The sequence below is a fragment of the Ambystoma mexicanum genome, chromosome 9 (assembly GCF_040938575.1).
Source record: "Ambystoma mexicanum isolate Mex_15411 chromosome 9, UKY_AmexF1_1, whole genome shotgun sequence".
NCBI classification, from domain to species: domain Eukaryota; kingdom Metazoa; phylum Chordata; class Amphibia; order Caudata; family Ambystomatidae; genus Ambystoma; species Ambystoma mexicanum.
This window is the reverse complement of record NC_090931.1, coordinates 288,161,164-288,180,189: the sequence shown is the minus strand read 5'-3', so window position 1 is coordinate 288,180,189 and position 19,026 is coordinate 288,161,164. Positions and strand designations below refer to the sequence as shown.

At 44.0% G+C, this 19,026-nt stretch overlaps 1 protein-coding gene across 3 annotated transcripts in view; it reads right to left on the bottom strand.

Moving 5' to 3' along the window:
• HEATR6 (HEAT repeat containing 6) overlaps positions 1–19,026 on the bottom strand; it is a 1,218,923-nt gene that overhangs the window by 1,019,226 nt on the left and 180,671 nt on the right. For all 3 annotated transcript variants that reach the window (XM_069614663.1, XM_069614664.1, XM_069614665.1), the window contains one exon: positions 14,852–14,966. In XM_069614663.1, coding sequence (XP_069470764.1) covers positions 14,852–14,966 — 115 coding nt within the window. The remainder of the gene's footprint in view (positions 1–14,851; positions 14,967–19,026) is intronic.

Below are 19,026 nucleotides of genomic sequence, written 5' to 3'. Positions count from 1 at the left end.
CAAAGTTTCTCCAATGTGCAGCTTAGGCAGTGATACATATTGTGCATGCAGTTAGTTTTAATGTATCCATGTATTGAGTTCAAATTCACTTTGGTCTCCTGTCCACGCTTTAGAAAAAGAAAAATGGTAAAAATGTTTGGTAGACCGTTGGAAATATGTCTTCAAGGTTTTTTTGTTTTACAGCTACAACTTTGCTTAAGATGGAAGGATTACACTGAAAATATTTGAGCTTCCTCCCTGATCATAGATTTTTTGAGCCAGCAATCCAAGTACAGGAACACACACACCCCTTAACTTCTGGGTCGAGAAACTGCAACCTCCATTTATTCTGTGAAAAAGCTTGGTACTAGAGCCAGATCAAAAGGAAGCACCATGAATCCGTAAATAAGTCTAGCCTGCCCTGGAGCTCTAAATCATCTTAGACGATGGTGATCTAAAGTAAAATTCCTTTTGCTTTAGATCACAGAGATAATCAAACTCCTCCTCTTGGAGCAAAGCAAAATTGTAAACCTCTGTTCATCACACTTTAAACAAACACAAAAAAGACTGATAGTGTTCTGTTTTTCCAAGACTTTTCAGCTATCCACAGTTCAGCATGAAATCTTATTACAATAATGTTCTAATTCATCAACACATTCACTTATTACAAATAGTTAAAATATGTGTAGCATATCTAGCTACAACACAATCCACAAATCCTGTAATTCATGCATATAAAAAAATAAAAAACAATTAAATAATCACTGTACAAAGTCTTCTTTCTATATCCCCTGAACACATGCATACATGTTTCTGTCCTTCGGTAGTCATTAATAATATTGACATTCTTCAGGGGGAAGATTATAAATCTACAGTGGGGAATTCAACCAGTGGGGAATTCAACTGCTTCATTCCAACAAAAACTTTCAAAACTGGGTACTGCAACCATATCTCAAAAAAGTTTGTTTTATGCTTCCAGTAGCATTGTTATTTCATCAATCTAACAAGTAGAAAGTGAACTCTCCATCATGACTGCAACTCAACTGAGGAGCAAACCAGCTTTTCAAATCAGCCACATTCAGAATAAACGATCACACTCACACTGAGACACGAACATCAGAGCTGGGCAGACCAGCAACACCTCCGTCAGTTGAGAGAGGACTCGTGGGCCTGTGCTTCTCTAATCCCTTACTACTTGTTAGACTGATGAGATAACTATGCTATTGAAGCATAAGAAAAACTTTTTTTGAGCTATGGTAGCGATAACCAGCTCTGAAAGTTTTTGTTGGAATTAATCAGTTGTTAGGATTCACTCACCTGGGGTGCCACTCGTCCCAGAGCACCTCTGGCACACCAGATGGACCCGCTGATACATGGCAGCAACGGTCCAGGTCAGGTATTCCACTGGGGATCCACTAGTCTTCCACAGTCCAAGTGACATGAAGGCAGTCTGCAGCACCGCAGCTCTATGAGAAAACTCAGGGCCTTCCAAAATGGCCACCAAGTTGGGACAATGATCCTCAACCAAGATGTCGCCCAGACCTTTTCCCGGTAAAAACCAGCATTAAAAGATCCAGCAAGAAGTTGGATCAATGTCTTGCAAACTTCAACATCCACTGATACCTGCAGACTTCCTCGCCTTCCCCCAGGTGTTTAGATTTGGATCATTGTGGAGCGCTGCTCGCTCTTCTCATGTTCCGATTTCATGTCATGTCAGGGACTTAATTTGGTTGGTGCCTGATGGATTTTCTGGTTCATTTGAGGACTCTATAACAAAGGCGGGGATGGGGGGGGGGTAAACTTCTACCCTATCATACTGAACCCTATGATCACCCCTGGTCTTTCTCTCACCCCTTGCAGCGTCCAGTCTGGTTATCAAGTCCCATGCCAGCCTCTGCCCTGGGGGACCGTATTAGAATGGTGTGCTGATAATAGTATCCAGGTCTTATCCTCAAAGGGGCGGGTGGCGGTGGAGGGAATTCATTGGCATGGTCTTCTTGGCTCCCAGAGAACACTGGCAATCCAAGACTGTTGGACCTAAAATAAAGTTCTAAACTGCCATCAGTTGAATTCCCCACTGTAGATCTATAATCTTTCCCCCTGAAGAATGTCCATAGTATTAAAAGTCTACCGAAGGACAGAAACATGCATGTGTTCAGGGGATATAGAAGACTTTGTACAGCGATTATATATATATATATATATATATATATATATATATATATATATATATAATACACATTACTCAACATAATCAGATATCTGATAATTGAATCTGCTTAGATTCAAATGCTATGCATAGGCCGACATCTAGTGGTAGTCGCAGAGCATTAAATTATTTGTTTTTTTCTAAACAAAAGGGTCGTTGACTGGGAATGTCAATAATACGATCCCTAGTGTGACGTCCACTGTACCCATGGTCCTTCATGCGTAGAGGTCCCTCAGATTGTTTTGTTTCTGAAATGGGGTTGCATGAAGTATAGCGCGAGTACAGATGTAATTAAGCAGTTAATAGAAATAAAGCAAGAAAGACATCTATGCACCTTCGACTCCAAGAGGGGAGCATGGGTGGCCGATTGTGAATCTAAGCAGATACAAGCATCAGAAATACGATTAAGGTGAGTAATTTATTCCTTCTGAGGCTTGTGGATCTACTTAGATCACATGCTATGCATAGACAAGCGAGCAGTATCTGGAGAAGGAGGTGGGTTGTGAGAAGGTACAGCGGCAAATAGATGTTTTAGCACCACTTGTCCCACCTGTGAATCTACTTTAGAATGTTTGTCAATGCAGTAATGCTGAGTAAAGGTATGTATGGAACTCAATGTAGCTGCCTTGCAAATAGCGTCAAGAGGGAGGTTTGCAATAAAATCTAAAGAGTGAGCTCTTGGTGTGAAGGGCAGTCTCTTTTTGGATAACAAATAGCAAAGTTGTATGCACTTAACTATCCATTTGGAGATGGCATTTTTAGAAATGCGATTGCCCTCCTTGACACGTGCTATGGAGACAAAAAGCTGATCTTTTTATCTTAGAGGCTTTGTCTTATTCACATATTACAGAATCGCCCTCCTTACATCTAGTCTAAGAAGGGTCCTTTCAGTGGAGTTAGATGGATTCTTAAAAATAAAGTGTGTAGTTCAATGGATTGGTTTATATGGAACTTGGATATGAATTTAGGTGAAAATCTAGGATGTTTTCCAAGTACTACCTTGTGGATAACAAAGAAAGGGTCTTGTACAGACAATGCTTGTAGCTCACTGACCCGCCTTATGGAGGGGATGGCTACTAAGAAGGCTGTTTTTTTTAGGTTAGGTGTTCGAGGCTGTACTTGTGAATGGGCTCAAAGGGTGGACCCATGAGCTTTGAGAGTACCACATTAAGATCCCAACCAGGTGGAGGGTTGGAAATGGGAGGCTAAAGGTCTATTTACTACCTCCTTGGAAGCCTTGATGACAGGAACTTTCCACCCAGACACCTGGTTATGCAAAGTGATCTTCGCGGACAGAGCTGCTAGGTAAAGCATGTAGTGAAGAATGTTTGCTGGAGAACATTCAATTGGATTGAAGGCTTGTGATCGGTACCATATCACGAATCATCTCCACTTGTTGAAGCAGCAGTGCCTGGTTTTGGGTTTCTGAGCCTCCTTTATGATATGCATACACCTTTGAGGCAGTTTTAAGTGTCCAAACTCTATGACCTCAAGAGCCAGGCTGCCAGGTTCATAGACTGAGGGTGGAGTTTAGGGTCCTCGTGCTGGGATAGCATGTTGTAGGGCCACAGGAGTTGGATCGGTTTGCACATCGTCAGTATGAGCAGATGTGGAAACCATGGTGGTCTTGCCCACATTGGGGCTATCCGGTCAAGCGTGGCTTGTTCCTGGTGCATCTTGGGTACTATCCTGCCGAGGAGTGGGTTTAGGGGGAAAAGTATAGGCAACTTTCCCTGACCAGCTAGTCCACAGGGCGTTCCCCTTGGATTGAGGAAACCTGGATGCAAAGTCTGGGCATTGTGCATTTTGGTTTGAGGCGAACAAGTCTAAAGGAGGATAACCCCCATAGGAAGAAGATTTTGTTTAAGATATCTTTGTTGAGTTTCCACTCGTGCTCTTCGGGTAGAGGGTTTCTGCTCAGAGTGGCTGCTAGAGCATTGAGTTTCCCTGGAACTTGGAGAGACTAGGGACATTTTCTGCTTCAGTGTCCACTTCCACATTTTTTGTGATAGACTTGGTGTGTGCCTCCCTGCTTGGTTACGTAAACATGGCAGGGGTGGTGTCTGACGACTTGTACCGTTTGACCTACTGGATGCAGTTGAAAAGCTTGTAGAGCCTCGTGTACTGCTATAGGTTCTAGGAGGTTGATGTGGTTTTGGGCTGTGGTGGGAGTATACGGTTCGTGAGCTGTGTGGTGAAGGTAATGGGCTCCCCATCCGGAGAGTGAGGCATCTGTAGCAAGTATCGTTTGAACTGGTGGATTGTGAAAGGGTTTTCCTTTTAACATATTTTCCTTGGACCTCCAGCGAAGAGCCTGTGCTAGGGTTAGCGAACAACCACTAGATCGTCCCACTGACCTCTTGCCTGAGACCATTGTTTCGCTAACCACTCCTGCATTGGGCGCATGTGTAACTAGATAAATGCATGAAGCCATCATCCCGAGCAGTCGCATTGCCTTGCCTACGGTCATTTGGCAACTAGTTAAGTAATGAGGCATTTGCAGCAGCATCTTCTGAACTCTTTCGTTTGAGGGGAAGACTAGCCCCTCCCTTGTTCTTATGATCGCTCCTAGAAATTGCTTTGTTTGGCTCGGGAAGAGACTATTTCTTCTCGTTGATAGAGAACCCCAATTGGCACAGAAGGTTGATAGTTCTTTGGGTGTTGCGCTTGCAAATTTGAGGAGATTCCCGTTATTAGCCAAGTTCGCAGCCACTACTGCCAGCACTTGGTGAATACCCTTGGAGCTGAGGCTATGCCAAAGGGGAGCACCTTGAACTGGTAATGTTGTTCCGCTATCTTGAAGCACAGGTATTTTCCATGCGGTGGGAACATTGAAAAAGGAGAGTATGCATCTTTCATATCCAATGTTGTCACGTAGTGCCCTTGTTTCGGTAGGAGGATTACTTCCTGTATCGTTGTCATGCAAAACATTTGTGGCTTGACATATCTGTTCGCAGGTCGAGGACCGTGCGCATTGTTAGATCTTTCTTTGGCAGCAGGAAGTACATTGAATAGATATCCTTGTTTACCTGGTTTGCTGGGACGATTTCTATGGCGTCCTTCTCCAGCAGAGGCTTGCCATGCTCTAGCAATATGCGCTGTTCTTCTTGCGTCATTTTGTTTTGTCTTGGCGGGTGGCCTCTTTAACAGGCGGGTACTGTATAGAGCTTTATTACAGTGGATAGTGCCTACTTGTCTGAGGTGATCCCCTCCCATGCGTGGGTGAGAATTGTGAAATGCAACCTCCTACTGGATGGGGTGGACCCTCCGGATGAGGAGGCACTACCTCTGTTTCTAAACCTTTCGTAGCGCATTTGGAAGTTCGGAGAGGAACCCACGATGACAATTGGCCACTTTGATTCAAATTGGAGGAGCACCGTGAGCTTTGGACACGAAACAGTCTATCGTTAAAAGCGTGTCTTTGCACAAAGCATTGTTTGTTCGTTGGCCAAGGGATTTTAGGGTATCGTACTCTTCCTTTGCACTTTTAAGGGTGTCCTTGACCGCTTAACCAAACAGGGCATTAGGCTCAATAGGCATGTTTAGCAAGGTGGCTGTGTTTCGAGCTTGAAGCCAGACTGTTGCAACCAGGCGTGGTGTTTGATTAAAGTGCCTTTTGCTATTATTCGACCTACGTGATCAGCAGCAGCAAGGTTGTTCTTAAGGATACAGTTGGCCACTTGCTTACCCTCAAATACCATGTTTAGGAGCTGTGATTTGAACGGCTCTGGGACTGGGTTAATTTGCTGAAGTACTTGGTCCGACTTGTGGTAATTGTAGCTAGCCAAGATGGTGGTATTATTGGCAATTGTGGCTTGGTAGGCAGCCAAGGAAGTCACCTTCCTGCCCAGGGTGTACATCTTTTTGCTCTCCTTATCAGGAGGGGTCTCTGCAGAGGCTAGCAGTGTGCACCCCCACTTCCTTGGGGTAGTAACAAGGGAGTCTGGTTTTTAACTGATCCCTGATGTATGGGGGGTCGGAAGGGGGCGATCTGAGATTTTTTTCAATGCAGGCGTTAACTGCCCTCGTAAGGTTAAGAGTGAGCCGGTAAGGCTGAATAAGCCTCTGAATGGATTGCAGGAGGGGGTGAATTGTTTCGCAGGCCTTTTGTCCCAAGAATGTCTTCCACAAAGTCTTTATCCACCTGGGCCTCTTGTGTGTCAATATTGAAATGTTCTGCAGTCTTAAGAAGGAGCTCATTGTACTGTAGTTGGTCTACCGGGGAGTCACGTACTGGCTGTTCCTGATGGTCCGGTGATTGGATGACAGACATCGTCGTCGTAATATTATTCAGCATTATATTGGTCTCCTTGATCCCCTTGCAACCCTGTATCTTGAAACCCTGAGGTGCCTATAAAATATAGATCCTGAGAGGTGCCCTGTGTGGTGCTTTGCTCCAAGCGTGGTCTTTTGGCAGCGAGGGGCCTTTGTAGTCGTCTTTGACTGCCACCCTGAAACGCTGCCTACCCGTAAAGCAGGAGATTCTCTGCATTATCCTGTCAAAGCTCTCTGGAGTCCATTCAGTGGAACTAGGAAAAACTGGGGGATGAGCACTGTCGTGTAGATGGGTAGTAGGGGTAGCCTGTATTGGTGCAGCTTGTGTTGCATGGCCTAGAGAGAGAGAATCCTTGGGAAGAGAAGGACTTTTACTATGGAACGTAGAGACTAGAGACGGTAGGGGTGTCGAAGATTTAGAGGTTTGACGCCTTGGACTTTAGGAGTTTGTCTTTTGAGGAATTCTCTCATCTTGGAGATAATAGAAGGGTCTGTAGAAGCACTTTTGGGCGTATGTCCACCGGCACCCCGAAAGATGGTCTGTTTTAGACACGATGTCAGAAACGGACTCAATGTCTTTTTCGGGGGCCTGTCATGCGACGATAGCCTAGAGGACATGGATGATTTGGAGGACCTTTCCTTTGACACTTCATGGGCTTCAACGGTCGACGACGTGGTGGACGCTCAGCCATGGGATGTGTGTTTGGTGTGGCGGGTCAGTGCCTGAGCCACCGGGTGTAGTCCCTTTAACAGGACCACCAGCCTACTTAATGGAATCGGGGCTCGCAAGCGGGAATCTCTCAAGTTCCGATCGCCATCAGTTTCACCTAGGACACCAACGCTACCATTGCTGACAGCTCCCTCGACATCACTGGCGGCTTTGACCTGCATGGCGTGGTAGGCCCAGCGTTTTGTTCTACGGTCCTTTAAAGTTTTAAACCGAAACAACGTGCAGGATTTGCAGTGTTTTTCAGAGTGGTCTCTAGGAAAACAGTGATTACACACCATGTGTGTGTCTTTCCAGGTATACTTCCTGTTGCAGGAAGGCCAACATTTAAAAGATGCATTTTCCATGATAGAGTGATGGCAGCACAGTGATGAAAAGGAAAATAGGAGGAAAGATTAGGCATTCTCTAAAAGAGTAGAAAGTTATGACCTCCCCGCACTCTCCCAACTTTGAAGGGCAGAGGCCCAGTGAGGCCTGTGTAGGCCGCAGTCAAAGTCCATCAAGACTATAATGCGTTTGTCGTCGGTGATGATACTGTCCTCGAAAGCCGTTTAAGAGCTTGCGACGGCGATGGGAAGGAAAGAGAAAATATACAATTAAACCAAAATAAAAGGCATTAGCCTGCAGGAACTCAGAAACTTGCATCCGACTATGATGGTGGCAAAAAACAATCTGAGGGACCTCGACGCGTGAAGGAGAATGGGTACAGTGAATGTCACACTAGGGATAGTATTACTGACATGCCTATTCGAAGTTCTTTTTCGAGTTTCGAATACAAATAATGTAATACTCCGCAACTACCACTAGATGTCAGCCGATGCATAGCATGAGATCTAAGCAGATCCACAAGCCTCAGAATGAGATTATATATATATATATATATATATATATATTCCATTGGAGCAAAGTTACACACTCCACAGCGCCCCTAGTGCCTAGTGGCTATCGCCGGTAGCTCACCTCCAGTTCTGAGCCGCAGCAGCAAGGCATTGTGGGGAAGCAAATTAGCACAAATGCAAACCTTTTTCTCCAGGAAATTGTATAAGAGGGTAGTTCTATTTTATACATAGCTTATTCAACCCAAGATAAGACATTTTGCTAGGCTGTCGGGACAACTACATACCTGGTTTAACCCTTATGAGGGATCATCAGTGTAGTATAGTCCAGACAGCCTGTGTTTGGAGCATTTGGCCATGTTTTAGCAACACCAAGAGAGAGTATATGTGTATATATATTTTGCAGTGTACATTCTATGTGGATTGTGTGTTTTAGCTAGATATGCTACACATTGTAATTGTCATTTTTAATAAAAACTGAATGTGTAAACGAAATGAAATTATTGTAATAAGGTTTCATGTTGAATTGTGGATAGCTGAAAAGTGTTGGGAAACTAACAGACTTAACAATACAATGGGTCTTTTTTGTGTTTGGATACATTGATAGGCCGGCTCACCAATTGCATTTGGCTGGCAGCCCCCCCATTTATTGAGATGCATCACACTTTAAACCATAATAAACACGTTTGTGTTTCTGATGTTTGGCCATGGTCAAGCACAAAATATACTTTTACTGTCCATCAGTTGCAAAGAGCACTATCAGTAGCAAGTCAATATTTGTTCCCCTTCTGTTGGAAACTCTTTATGCAATGCATTCCACTGACACAGTAACTAACCTTCTCAGGGTCACCATAACCTAGTTTGTTTGCCTACATCTGGGCTCAGGCAAAGAACAATGTACTCCAATAATGAAAATCAAACATCATGCCACTTCAAGCAAAGGTTTAAACTTACTCTTTTCTAAGATTTCTAAAAGCAGAGATGTTGTAGCCTGATCCCAGGATGGCCGTCCGGCATACAGGCAGCCTACCGATCTTCATTGCAGGCCGCGTCGCCTAGCCCAACCTTTGTCCACATCTACGTGGATAGGATTCACCCGCAGACGGACGCCGGCTTCAGCCTGTCCGGCGAAGGCCCAACGGATAAGGCCCTGTTCTGCGCCTCAATCCAGTCCTTCACCCCAACCATGGAGAGGGCAGGAGCCCCCTCCCTTCTTCATACGAGCTGCTGGAGCAGCCGTGTTCTGCGCCCGACTAACCCGGAGGAATTCGACAACACGAAAATTGCGCCATAAGGCGAGCAGAGGGTCATTTGTTTTGTGCACTCTTCATGGCATTGTGTTTAAAGTTGCCTCGGAGCACGATCCCGCAATCGGCTGTTGTAGCCTGATCCCAAGATGGGCGTCCGGCATCCAGGCAGCCTACCGATCTTCACTGCAGGCCGCGTCGCCTAGCAACCTTTGTCCACATCTACGTGGATAGGATTCGCCGGCAGGCGGAAGCCTGCGTCGCCCCATCCAGCCAAGGCCAAACGGATACGGCCCTGTTCTGCGCCTGTTGTGTGCTTGGAGGCGCGCCATGGCCTACACCCTTGTTCCCGCCACCACAACATTTCACCCCGGTCGGCCCTATGATGTTGATCCAATTGCCACCACTTGCTAGTTTTATCCAGCGGTGAATGTTTCACAGTGGCGCATATAGACCGCATGTCCTTTGATCTAAAACGCCCCGCGTATGCTATGCACCCGCTGCCCGCAACATAAACATACGACAACGATAGACTATCGTCCAAGCCTGAACACAGACCCTCGGGCTGCTAACATACACAGCGTCAGAATGCCCCCGATTTGTATCCACTGTATTCTATGCTTGTGACTCCTTCATTGCAATTATTTGCCCTCTAATTGCTATTACCTTAATTATACACTTATGGTCTACATCACAGTGTCCACGCGCTTTAACTACGAATAAATGCATCTTGGTTCTGTAATGCCACAACTTGCTTGTATTACCCCACTGGCTTATCTGCCTAGAGTATTATCTCCCCCATCTCAGTTAATATTGGACTAACTCACCTGCTTCTTGCTTTTACTTCCTCGGCCCAACTCTGCCTATTATATCATGTTGCTCTAGCCGTCACTGTTGATCCACATCTTAGCATTGCTAGAACTCTGCTTATTACAACATGGTGCTAGAGACTACACTGCTGATCCCTATCTTAGTATTGTTGATCCATCTACTTTGTTCATTGCCTTGCTTGCACTGCTAGACTATAGATATATAGGACGCTTATTACAATCTCGTGCTCTAGTTTGTATTGTTTATCCCCTTTGTAGACAACTCCCCTATCTCGGACTACGCTGGACTAGCCTTCCTGTTCACTGTCTCGCCCCTCCCACTGAACTAGCCTACCACAAGATCTTGCATTAGTCTGCCGATTCCCATTTTTGCCAAAGTTGAACTTGCCTACTTTGTTAACTGCCTTAGCTTGCACGAGTTACTCTAGCCTTTTAACACACATTTTTGCTATTTTACGCCAGCTGTACACCTTACTGCTTAAACTTGCTTAGTTGATACCCTGTCAGCCAAACCAGTGTTGCATTAGTCCACTCACCCATAATACCTCACTGAAAGCCTTTTCATAACATGCTTACCACAGCTCACAACATTTGCGCCCTTAGCATACTAGTAATATTTAACGTCCTTGGGGGTCTAGCTCAACTCCCTCCCCCAAGCATTCAAGCCCTATCAAGTTTGTCTGATATGTCGACAAGTCCACCCACCATTGCACAAGCCAGCTTCTCCACATTTAGCCTATCCTAAGTAATCCTTGTACTTTAAGTTCCAGGAATTCTAGACTCTGTGCCAGATTATCCAAACTCTGCAAACCCCTTGCCAGATCTGTGCCTCTGGCAAACAAAAACCAACCACTCTTTAAGCCAAAAAGCTAGTAGTTCTAACCCCACTACTACCAGCCTAGGCCCTCAAGCCTCCACGAAGTTCCACAATGCATACAAACTTCAGAAAGTTGACTTAACCACCACCCCCACCTGTGCCACTGCTAACACCATTGTCTACCCTCTTAAAGGAGCCTTAATAAATGCCATAACCCTGGCTGCTCACGCAACAGACATCTCTGATCTGATATTGGCAGACGATTTGGATTTCCTCGCCATTCTCGAGTCATGGTTGAACGCAGCGGCAGGACCTATGCCGTCACTAGCAGTCCCAGACAGATACACAATACTTAGACAAGACAGAGATAATGGAAGGATCGCCATTATTTCTAAATCTAGCCTTTCCATGAGACTCTCTCCCTCCCTAACCTCCCAATCCTGTGAAATACTCAGTTACATTTCCTTTAGTCAAATCTCAGACCCTTACTATTCACTTAATCTATAGACCGTCTGGCCCAATCAGGACATTTGAGGAGGACATTTACTCCTTACTCTCTAATAATCTCAAAACCACCTCTCAATTATTACTTCAGGTGACTTCAACCAGGGCTTCAATGACCCTCTTGACAAATCTGCCTTAGCTACAGCCAGCATTCTATTTGAACTTGGCCTATCCCAAATAAATCAATGAACCTACTCACAACAAAGGCCGAACCCTTGACTGGGTAGCGGATTACAACTGTACTGCCAACATTACTGCTATCTCACCGCAACCCTGGACGGACCACTTCACTTCATCTGGTCTTTTGCACTCTCTACCACTAGACCTCTCCCACTAGCTACCCCTTCAGCCCCTCCCTGCCTAACAAGAAATAAAAAGAGCATCACAGTTGACAAAGTGATCCCCGCTATCCTCCCCACTCTCAATTCGCTGGCTGACAACTTAGATCTAGAAACACAGCTCAATGAATATAACAAAATTATGCTAACCACGCTTGACTCAATCGCCCCCATGGAACCCAGACCTAGTAAACCCAAAACTCACCTGAACAAATGGTTCACCTCTCAACTAAAAAACCTACGAGAACTAAAGAGAAGTTGTGAAACCTCTTGGAGATTACTCCAATCAGAAGGTAACAGAACAAAACTGAAATATCTTCGCACTATAAAAAAGAAATCTACCTGCCTAAACACAACTCCTACAATAAATGCATTTCAACGCTGAGATTCTAGCATTAATTATTCTCCATCTTAAAGGAACTAGAGTCTCCCATCCATACTCTTGATATCTGCACTTAAGATAAATCCTGGTGTTCAGGCATACAACAGGCACTCTCTAACAAAGGTGCCACCCTCCAAAATAAAATATCCCTAAAAAAAGCATCCTTTAGCCCCCTCTCCCACCAAAACAACATCACTCCCGACAGCCCCTGTAAGGCCAAATTATCTGATCACCCTGCACGATTTAACTTCACCGAAACTACTACTTTAGAGGTAGAAAAAATTATCCTGTCACACAAGCCCTCCAATTGCCAGGGCAACATTTGCCCTGCCCAGTTTATAAAGGACGCTGCAAGAGACCTTGCACCGTTCATCTCCAAACTTATCAATGCCTCATTTGATTCCGGCATTATCCCTGCTGACCTTAAACAATCCTGGGTGCTCCCACTGCTAAAAAAGCAAACCCTTGATCCACTCATACCTACTAACTACCGCCCCATCACGACAGTACCCCTTCTACTTAAAATTCTTGACAGGGTCGCCTACTTTCAAATTAAAAAATGTCTAACTCCACAAACTCCTAGGAGCGCGACAATCAGGCTTCCATCCCCAACAAGGAACGGAGACTGCCCTCCTCATTGATTTGAAGACACAAGTCAATGAATTAAGAGACAAAGGGAAAACAGCCCACCTCCTGCTGCTTGACCTGTCGGCCGCAATCAACCTTGTGGACCACAAGGTCTTATGCAGCCACCTAGACTCGGCCGCCCACTTCTCCAAAGAGGCCATAGTCTGGATCGAGTCTTTCTTGAGTGACAGGACGATGAGGGTCTTCTCTCCTTCTGCAGCGGCAGACCCTATTCCTAACACGTGCGGGGGTTCCCCAGGGCTCCTGTGTCTCCCCCACATTATCCAATATATTCACTAAGCCCCTTTTCGATGATCTGGACCATCTTGGTATCACCTACACTAATTATGCAGATGATACTCAGATTCTCCTCCCACTTTCTGGGGATTACGTCAAGGATTTGGCCTTGGTGAATAGAGTGCATCATCATTCAGGCATGGATGGCTACCCACAGTCTATGTCTGAATGATGACAAAACTGAACTCATCTTTCCGGGTACCCCCACCAACCTCAAGAAATTAGGCTAGGAGTACTCCTCCTTCCTAATTGATGGTAACCTCATTAAGGTGGCCAAGGAGGTTAAGACCCTTGGGTTCTACCTAGACTCCACTCTCTACTTCGCCAGAAAAGTGAACTCTATGGCCTCTGCCACTGCCTACACTTGTAAACTCATTAGAAATGGCAAACCCTTTCTGTCTGATGACAATTGCATTATCCTGGCCAGAGTCCTTATACTCTCTAGGCTAGACTATTGCAACACCCTCTACATTGGCGCCAACAAATCTATCATCCAGAGGATTCAAACCCTCCAAAATAATGCCCTTAGAGCAGCACTAGGGGTGGCTAAACAAAAAAAACAAAAAAAAAAAAAAAAATCACACATCAGTGATTAGGCGCCAAAATAATTGGCTTTCAACTTAGAACAAAATCCAGCTAAAACAGCATCCCTTACCCATAAAGCACTGAATAACTCCGCCCCTAGTTATCTTATAGATAAATTCCATAGGAGAAGCTCAACTAGGCCCAGGAGACTAACACTAATTGCCTCATCATCCCAAGATTCACGCTCTCCAAGGTTGGTAGATGTAGCTTCTCCATCAAAGCGGCCCAACTATGGAACTCCCTGCCAAACCCATCAGAGAAGAACAGCCTTACCTGAATTTCAGACAGCTATATTAACCTACTCAAGGTTACAGATCTCTAAGACTGTCTCATGCATGACTTATACTTTGTATTGTACTTGTATGTTCTACATCCATGCAGTGTACCCACCTTCTGTATATTCCTGTATATTCTCTCCATTGTACTAATTGATTTATTTTATCCTGTATTTGCACTATTCCTGCCTATATTTTGTAACCATTGTACCCAAGCCTTGCATATTCTGTAACTGCTGCGGCCCGTTACCCTCCCGGGTCTGGCGCGCATTATAAATAAACAAAAACAAGAACCACTAAACAAGATTATTGTACTTCCAAAGTTCTGGTTCCAACGCTAGAAATGAATCCCAGTCCATGCACCACCAAAGCCAATCGCTGCTCTATTCACCACTTCATCATAAACTCAGTAGCCCCATGCTTTTCTACTGGATAGCACCCTCCTCCTGTGGTTTCTAACCTTGTACAGGAAAAGGATTACTTATGACCCAGGCCATCAATGAACTCCCAATCACACCACCATTAATCATGCATGGAAATCAGGCAGGCAGCAACTCTTTGGAACCTTAGAAAGTAGAAACAACTCACTTCTTCTATGAACTACATGAGAACAACAGATTTACTGAGCTGATTTTACTGAAATTTATTTTCAGTGTTTTGTTCAGTCCCTCTGTTTTTTTCCGACTTTTGATCCCACTCTGTATCCCCCCCACCACCCCATCTATTATTTTAAAATACCAGGAAAGAAATTCAGTAAGATTTTCTGGGTAAAACATTTTTCGGCAAAAACATTTTGGTAACATCATTGGATACTAGAATAACAAGTACCACAACACCTCTTTTACAACTCTCTAAGTAGACCATGTGCAAGTTCTCTTACCGTTACAACAAAACCTTTCATCTCAGGGTAGATGTATACTTACTGTGCAAAAAGTGATATCATCCACGGCAGACATTTTCGAAGACTGTAGGACTCCGATAAATGTTTTAAAGCAAACATTTCTGTAAGGCTCGTCCAAGTATGGCTGTCCAGGAACACTGAAATGGAAACAACAAATGCAAGAAAAGAGTTAATGATTTCAACTAAACACCAAACAAGTAGCCTGCACTGAAGCTGTATGCATTTAGTCAATGTTAAAAAGGATGCTTTGAGGGGGACGCTATATTGCAATGATTCGTAATGTTATGCTAATATGTTATGTTAGCTTGCAGATTCTATTTAATTATATTAAGCGATGTGTTCAGGGGAGGGATGGTCACATGATGGGTGGAGCTTGAGGGATGCCTATTCACTCTAATCCTCGAATAGTTGACATATTTGGGTGGTGGAGAAGATGCTGATGGTGCCAATCTCTGGATGTCCCCATTTTATGCGACATTGGTTTCATTACTCCAGTCTCCCTGATCAGGAAGCCAAGATAGTGCCCGCATTGCCATGCCACTGGAGGGGGGGGGGGGGGTCAGGCAACTTTACAGTCGCTAATCGCTCCTCCTCTGTTCCTGTGCAACAGATTTTGCAACCGTGCAAGGGGCCTTGCTGATACTGGTGGAGATCGGTAGTGTATCTGCAAGGGGTCTAGCAAAAGATTTAGATGGATTTCTAAAAAGCCCTGGTGGGCAGTTATTAGGAGGCCAGCCTAGTTCTGGTGAACATGAAAACTGAGTTTAGCCAAAACACATGTAAGATAGCAGTGGAGAGCAGTCGAGGCTTATCTCAGGAGAGTGCGAGTGTGGTCAGGGGGCTTAGAGTCCACACAGAATAACAAAATAATTCAGCTTAGACAGTCAGTTAGACAAATAGTTATTTATTTAGGCCTTTAGAACACACCAAGAAATTAAACTAGCAGGTAGTAATATCACAAAAACATAACTATATCTTTTAGCAGGTGCCACCAATAATTATTTTTTATTGAAATGTGTTCTAAAAAATAATTTGTATCAACATTTGAAATGCAGGTACAAAACCATGATTACATTTCATAACATTTTAAAATATCAGTCTAACATTCAACGAGAAATACGATACACATTTTTTAATCAAAAAACCTTTGTAGTAATTTTCAATGTTAGGATAACCAAAACCCCCCTCATGTACACTCCTAACCATTAAATACCTGGGTATCCTTGGTTTCCTTGAAACTCCCCATAGAAACTCCTGAAAGACCCGATCCACACGGCCCAAAACTTTTTTCGTAAACCTTAAAGGTAGCGATTGAATAATGTACAGAACCTTAGGTAGGAGCACCATTTTAATAGCATTAACCTTTGCCCAGATGGATAAAAGAGAGTCTACTCCACCTACGGAGCATAGTCCTCATGCTTTCCAGAACTTTATCTATATTGAACTCCGCCATACCTTTCACATCTCTAGACAAAAAGACACCTAAATATTTCACCATACAGTTTTCCCATTTACAATTCCAATCTAATAATCATAATTAATAATAATAATAATAATTAAAAATAATAAGTATTTTTCAATACTTGGTTTCTTTCTCATCAAATTTTACGCCTCTGGAAGACGAGAAAGAAACCAAGTATTGATGAATGGTTATCGCAGGTGCAGTCAAGATTTGAGAGGATTAAGTATTATGCTTTACATAAAGAAGAATTTTATAAGGAACAGTGGGAGGCTTTTAATGAACTCTATGTGTGGATTAAGTGCTGATGGGCGATGGTTTTTGTTTCAGAGTGGTTAATTTACTATTGTGTTCTTTTTATTGCTTTTGTCTTGTGTTGTGTGGTTGTGTGTTTGTTTTATTTATTTATTTCTCTCTCGTTTTCCTCTGATTTTTTGCTAGTTCTTTCAAATTAGGTTTGTTGCGATTAGTAGAGATTATTGATAGGTTTTTCTTATTTATTCTGTACTATTTGTATCAACTTGTATAATGCTTTTTTCATTTTGTCGTTTTCTTGTTATCATAATTGTTGTTTTGGAATGATATGTATTTCTTTTGATAAATCTTTATTGTTGTCAAAAAAAAAAATATCAGTCTAATAAAAACAGAAATTAAAAATGTCAAGTGATAAAAACAAAAACATGACATTTAAACAATTCTTTCAAGAACCCTATAGCTGTGAGTCGCCAGCTATTACTTTCCTAAATCATGATTTGCTGCCAGATAAACCTGACATTTTAAAAATCACAGAACAAATGTTCAAAGTGCAAAATACGGTGATCATGACTCGCATTCAAGGAGCACATGGGCAATGGATTCTACAATAATATCCGACCTACAGAACCTGCAGGTTCGATTATTGCGCTCAACACCTTCACACGCCCCCAAAACCTCTCTAGACGGATAGAGATTAAATCGCAAACGCAAAAGCTGAGTTCTCCAATAAAAGCTTGATAATGTGATCATATAATTTGGTAAAACGCCCAGAGACCCAACATAAAGGAGAACTCCACGAAAAGACTTATAATTGCGAACTTCATTGATGGTTAAAATCCAATCCCACTCCCAGATTTTCTTCTTTACAAGGAGGGGGATAGCCAACAAGCAAGATAAGTTTACATCATATCTGGTTATATATTCTTTACATTTTAGAAACCATCTATTAAAAGAAACACAAGTTGCCCCCTCAAGCAGCTGTTTCAACTCCCACCATATCTAAGGGCTTACAGCCTTCACAGTTTTTGCTAATGAACATAATTCTTTCCAGGCAACATAAGCAGCAATAGATAGTAAGCCCAACTCATAACATAGCACAGCGACAGGTACACACAAAAACGCCCGTCTAGTTTACCCCAGTTAGTAATCGGATAAAAGAGTAGGGTTTCAGATCCATACATAAACATGGGAATAACGTTTCTTATAGAACTCCACCGCTGGTACCATAGAGAAATACCCATATTTTTGGTTGATAAGAAGTGCCTGGGCAGCCAGTGAGATAATTTTAGCCTTTTGCTGCGTGAATACAACATTATAACGATGGCCTTCGAACAGGAAAAAGCCCAAGAAGACAAAACTCCAAACACGCTCAATGATTGTTTCACCCAAATACCATCAGTGATTGATGTAACACACAGCCACCCATTCCCGCCCGAAACCCGCCAATGCCGCTGCGCGCCCACTATTCCCATCGATCGTCTCCCAACCTACCCCTCTCCCTCCCCAGCTTCCTCTCCCTCAACCACCTTCCGCTCCTGCTGCGAGACCAACCTCGCCACCCGATGTGAAGTGCATCCTATTTAACGCCTGTTCCATAGCAAAAAACAGATATTGCATCTTTGACCTCCTCTCCTCGGACAAACCAGATCTGGCTTTCATCACCGAAACTTGGTTCTCGGACGGCTTCGCCCCAATCGCCAGTGAAGCCCCCCCCCCCCGAATACTCCCTCATCCCACTGACCGTCCTTCTAGAGGAGAAGGAATAGCCTTTGTCTTCAAGTCTCTCTTCCACGCCTCAATCATCGACAGCCAACCTTCCATTCCATCCTGCGAATCTCTCCTCGTTAGACTATCCCTCTCCCCGTCACTCTCACACAGCTTCCTAATAATCTACAGACCCCCTGGCTACGATAGACATTTCGCAAACAACCTCTGCGACTCTATTGCCACCCTTCAACTAAACCACCCCAATCTCACCCTTCTTGGAGACTTCAACATATGGCTCGACATCCCCACCAACCCTATGACACTCTCTGGTCGACGGTTTGGACGCAATTAACCTCCAACCCCACACAAACGGCCTGACTTACTTCAAAGGACACACTCTTGATGCCATCTTTAGCTCCAACACCCTGATTCATTTAAACCCCCCCCCACCCCTATCATCTGGTCCGATCACTTCATTCTCTCGTTCACCATTCACTCACCCGACCGCCTTCCCGTACCCGAATCTGAACCTCCGAATCTACGCATATGCTGGAAAAAACGAATAATCGTCCCGGACCTATCTGACGTACTCCTCCAGTCTCCACCACCTACCTACCTACTGGACAAACAACTAACCCCCTACGCCTTTGACTCATGGCTCAATGCATCTCCGACGCGGCTCAGTACCCCTTGCAAACCATCAACCCGCTGCGGCCTCTTCCCCAGATGGTTCACTCCTGAGTTGAAGATCACTAAACAACGTTATAAATACCTAG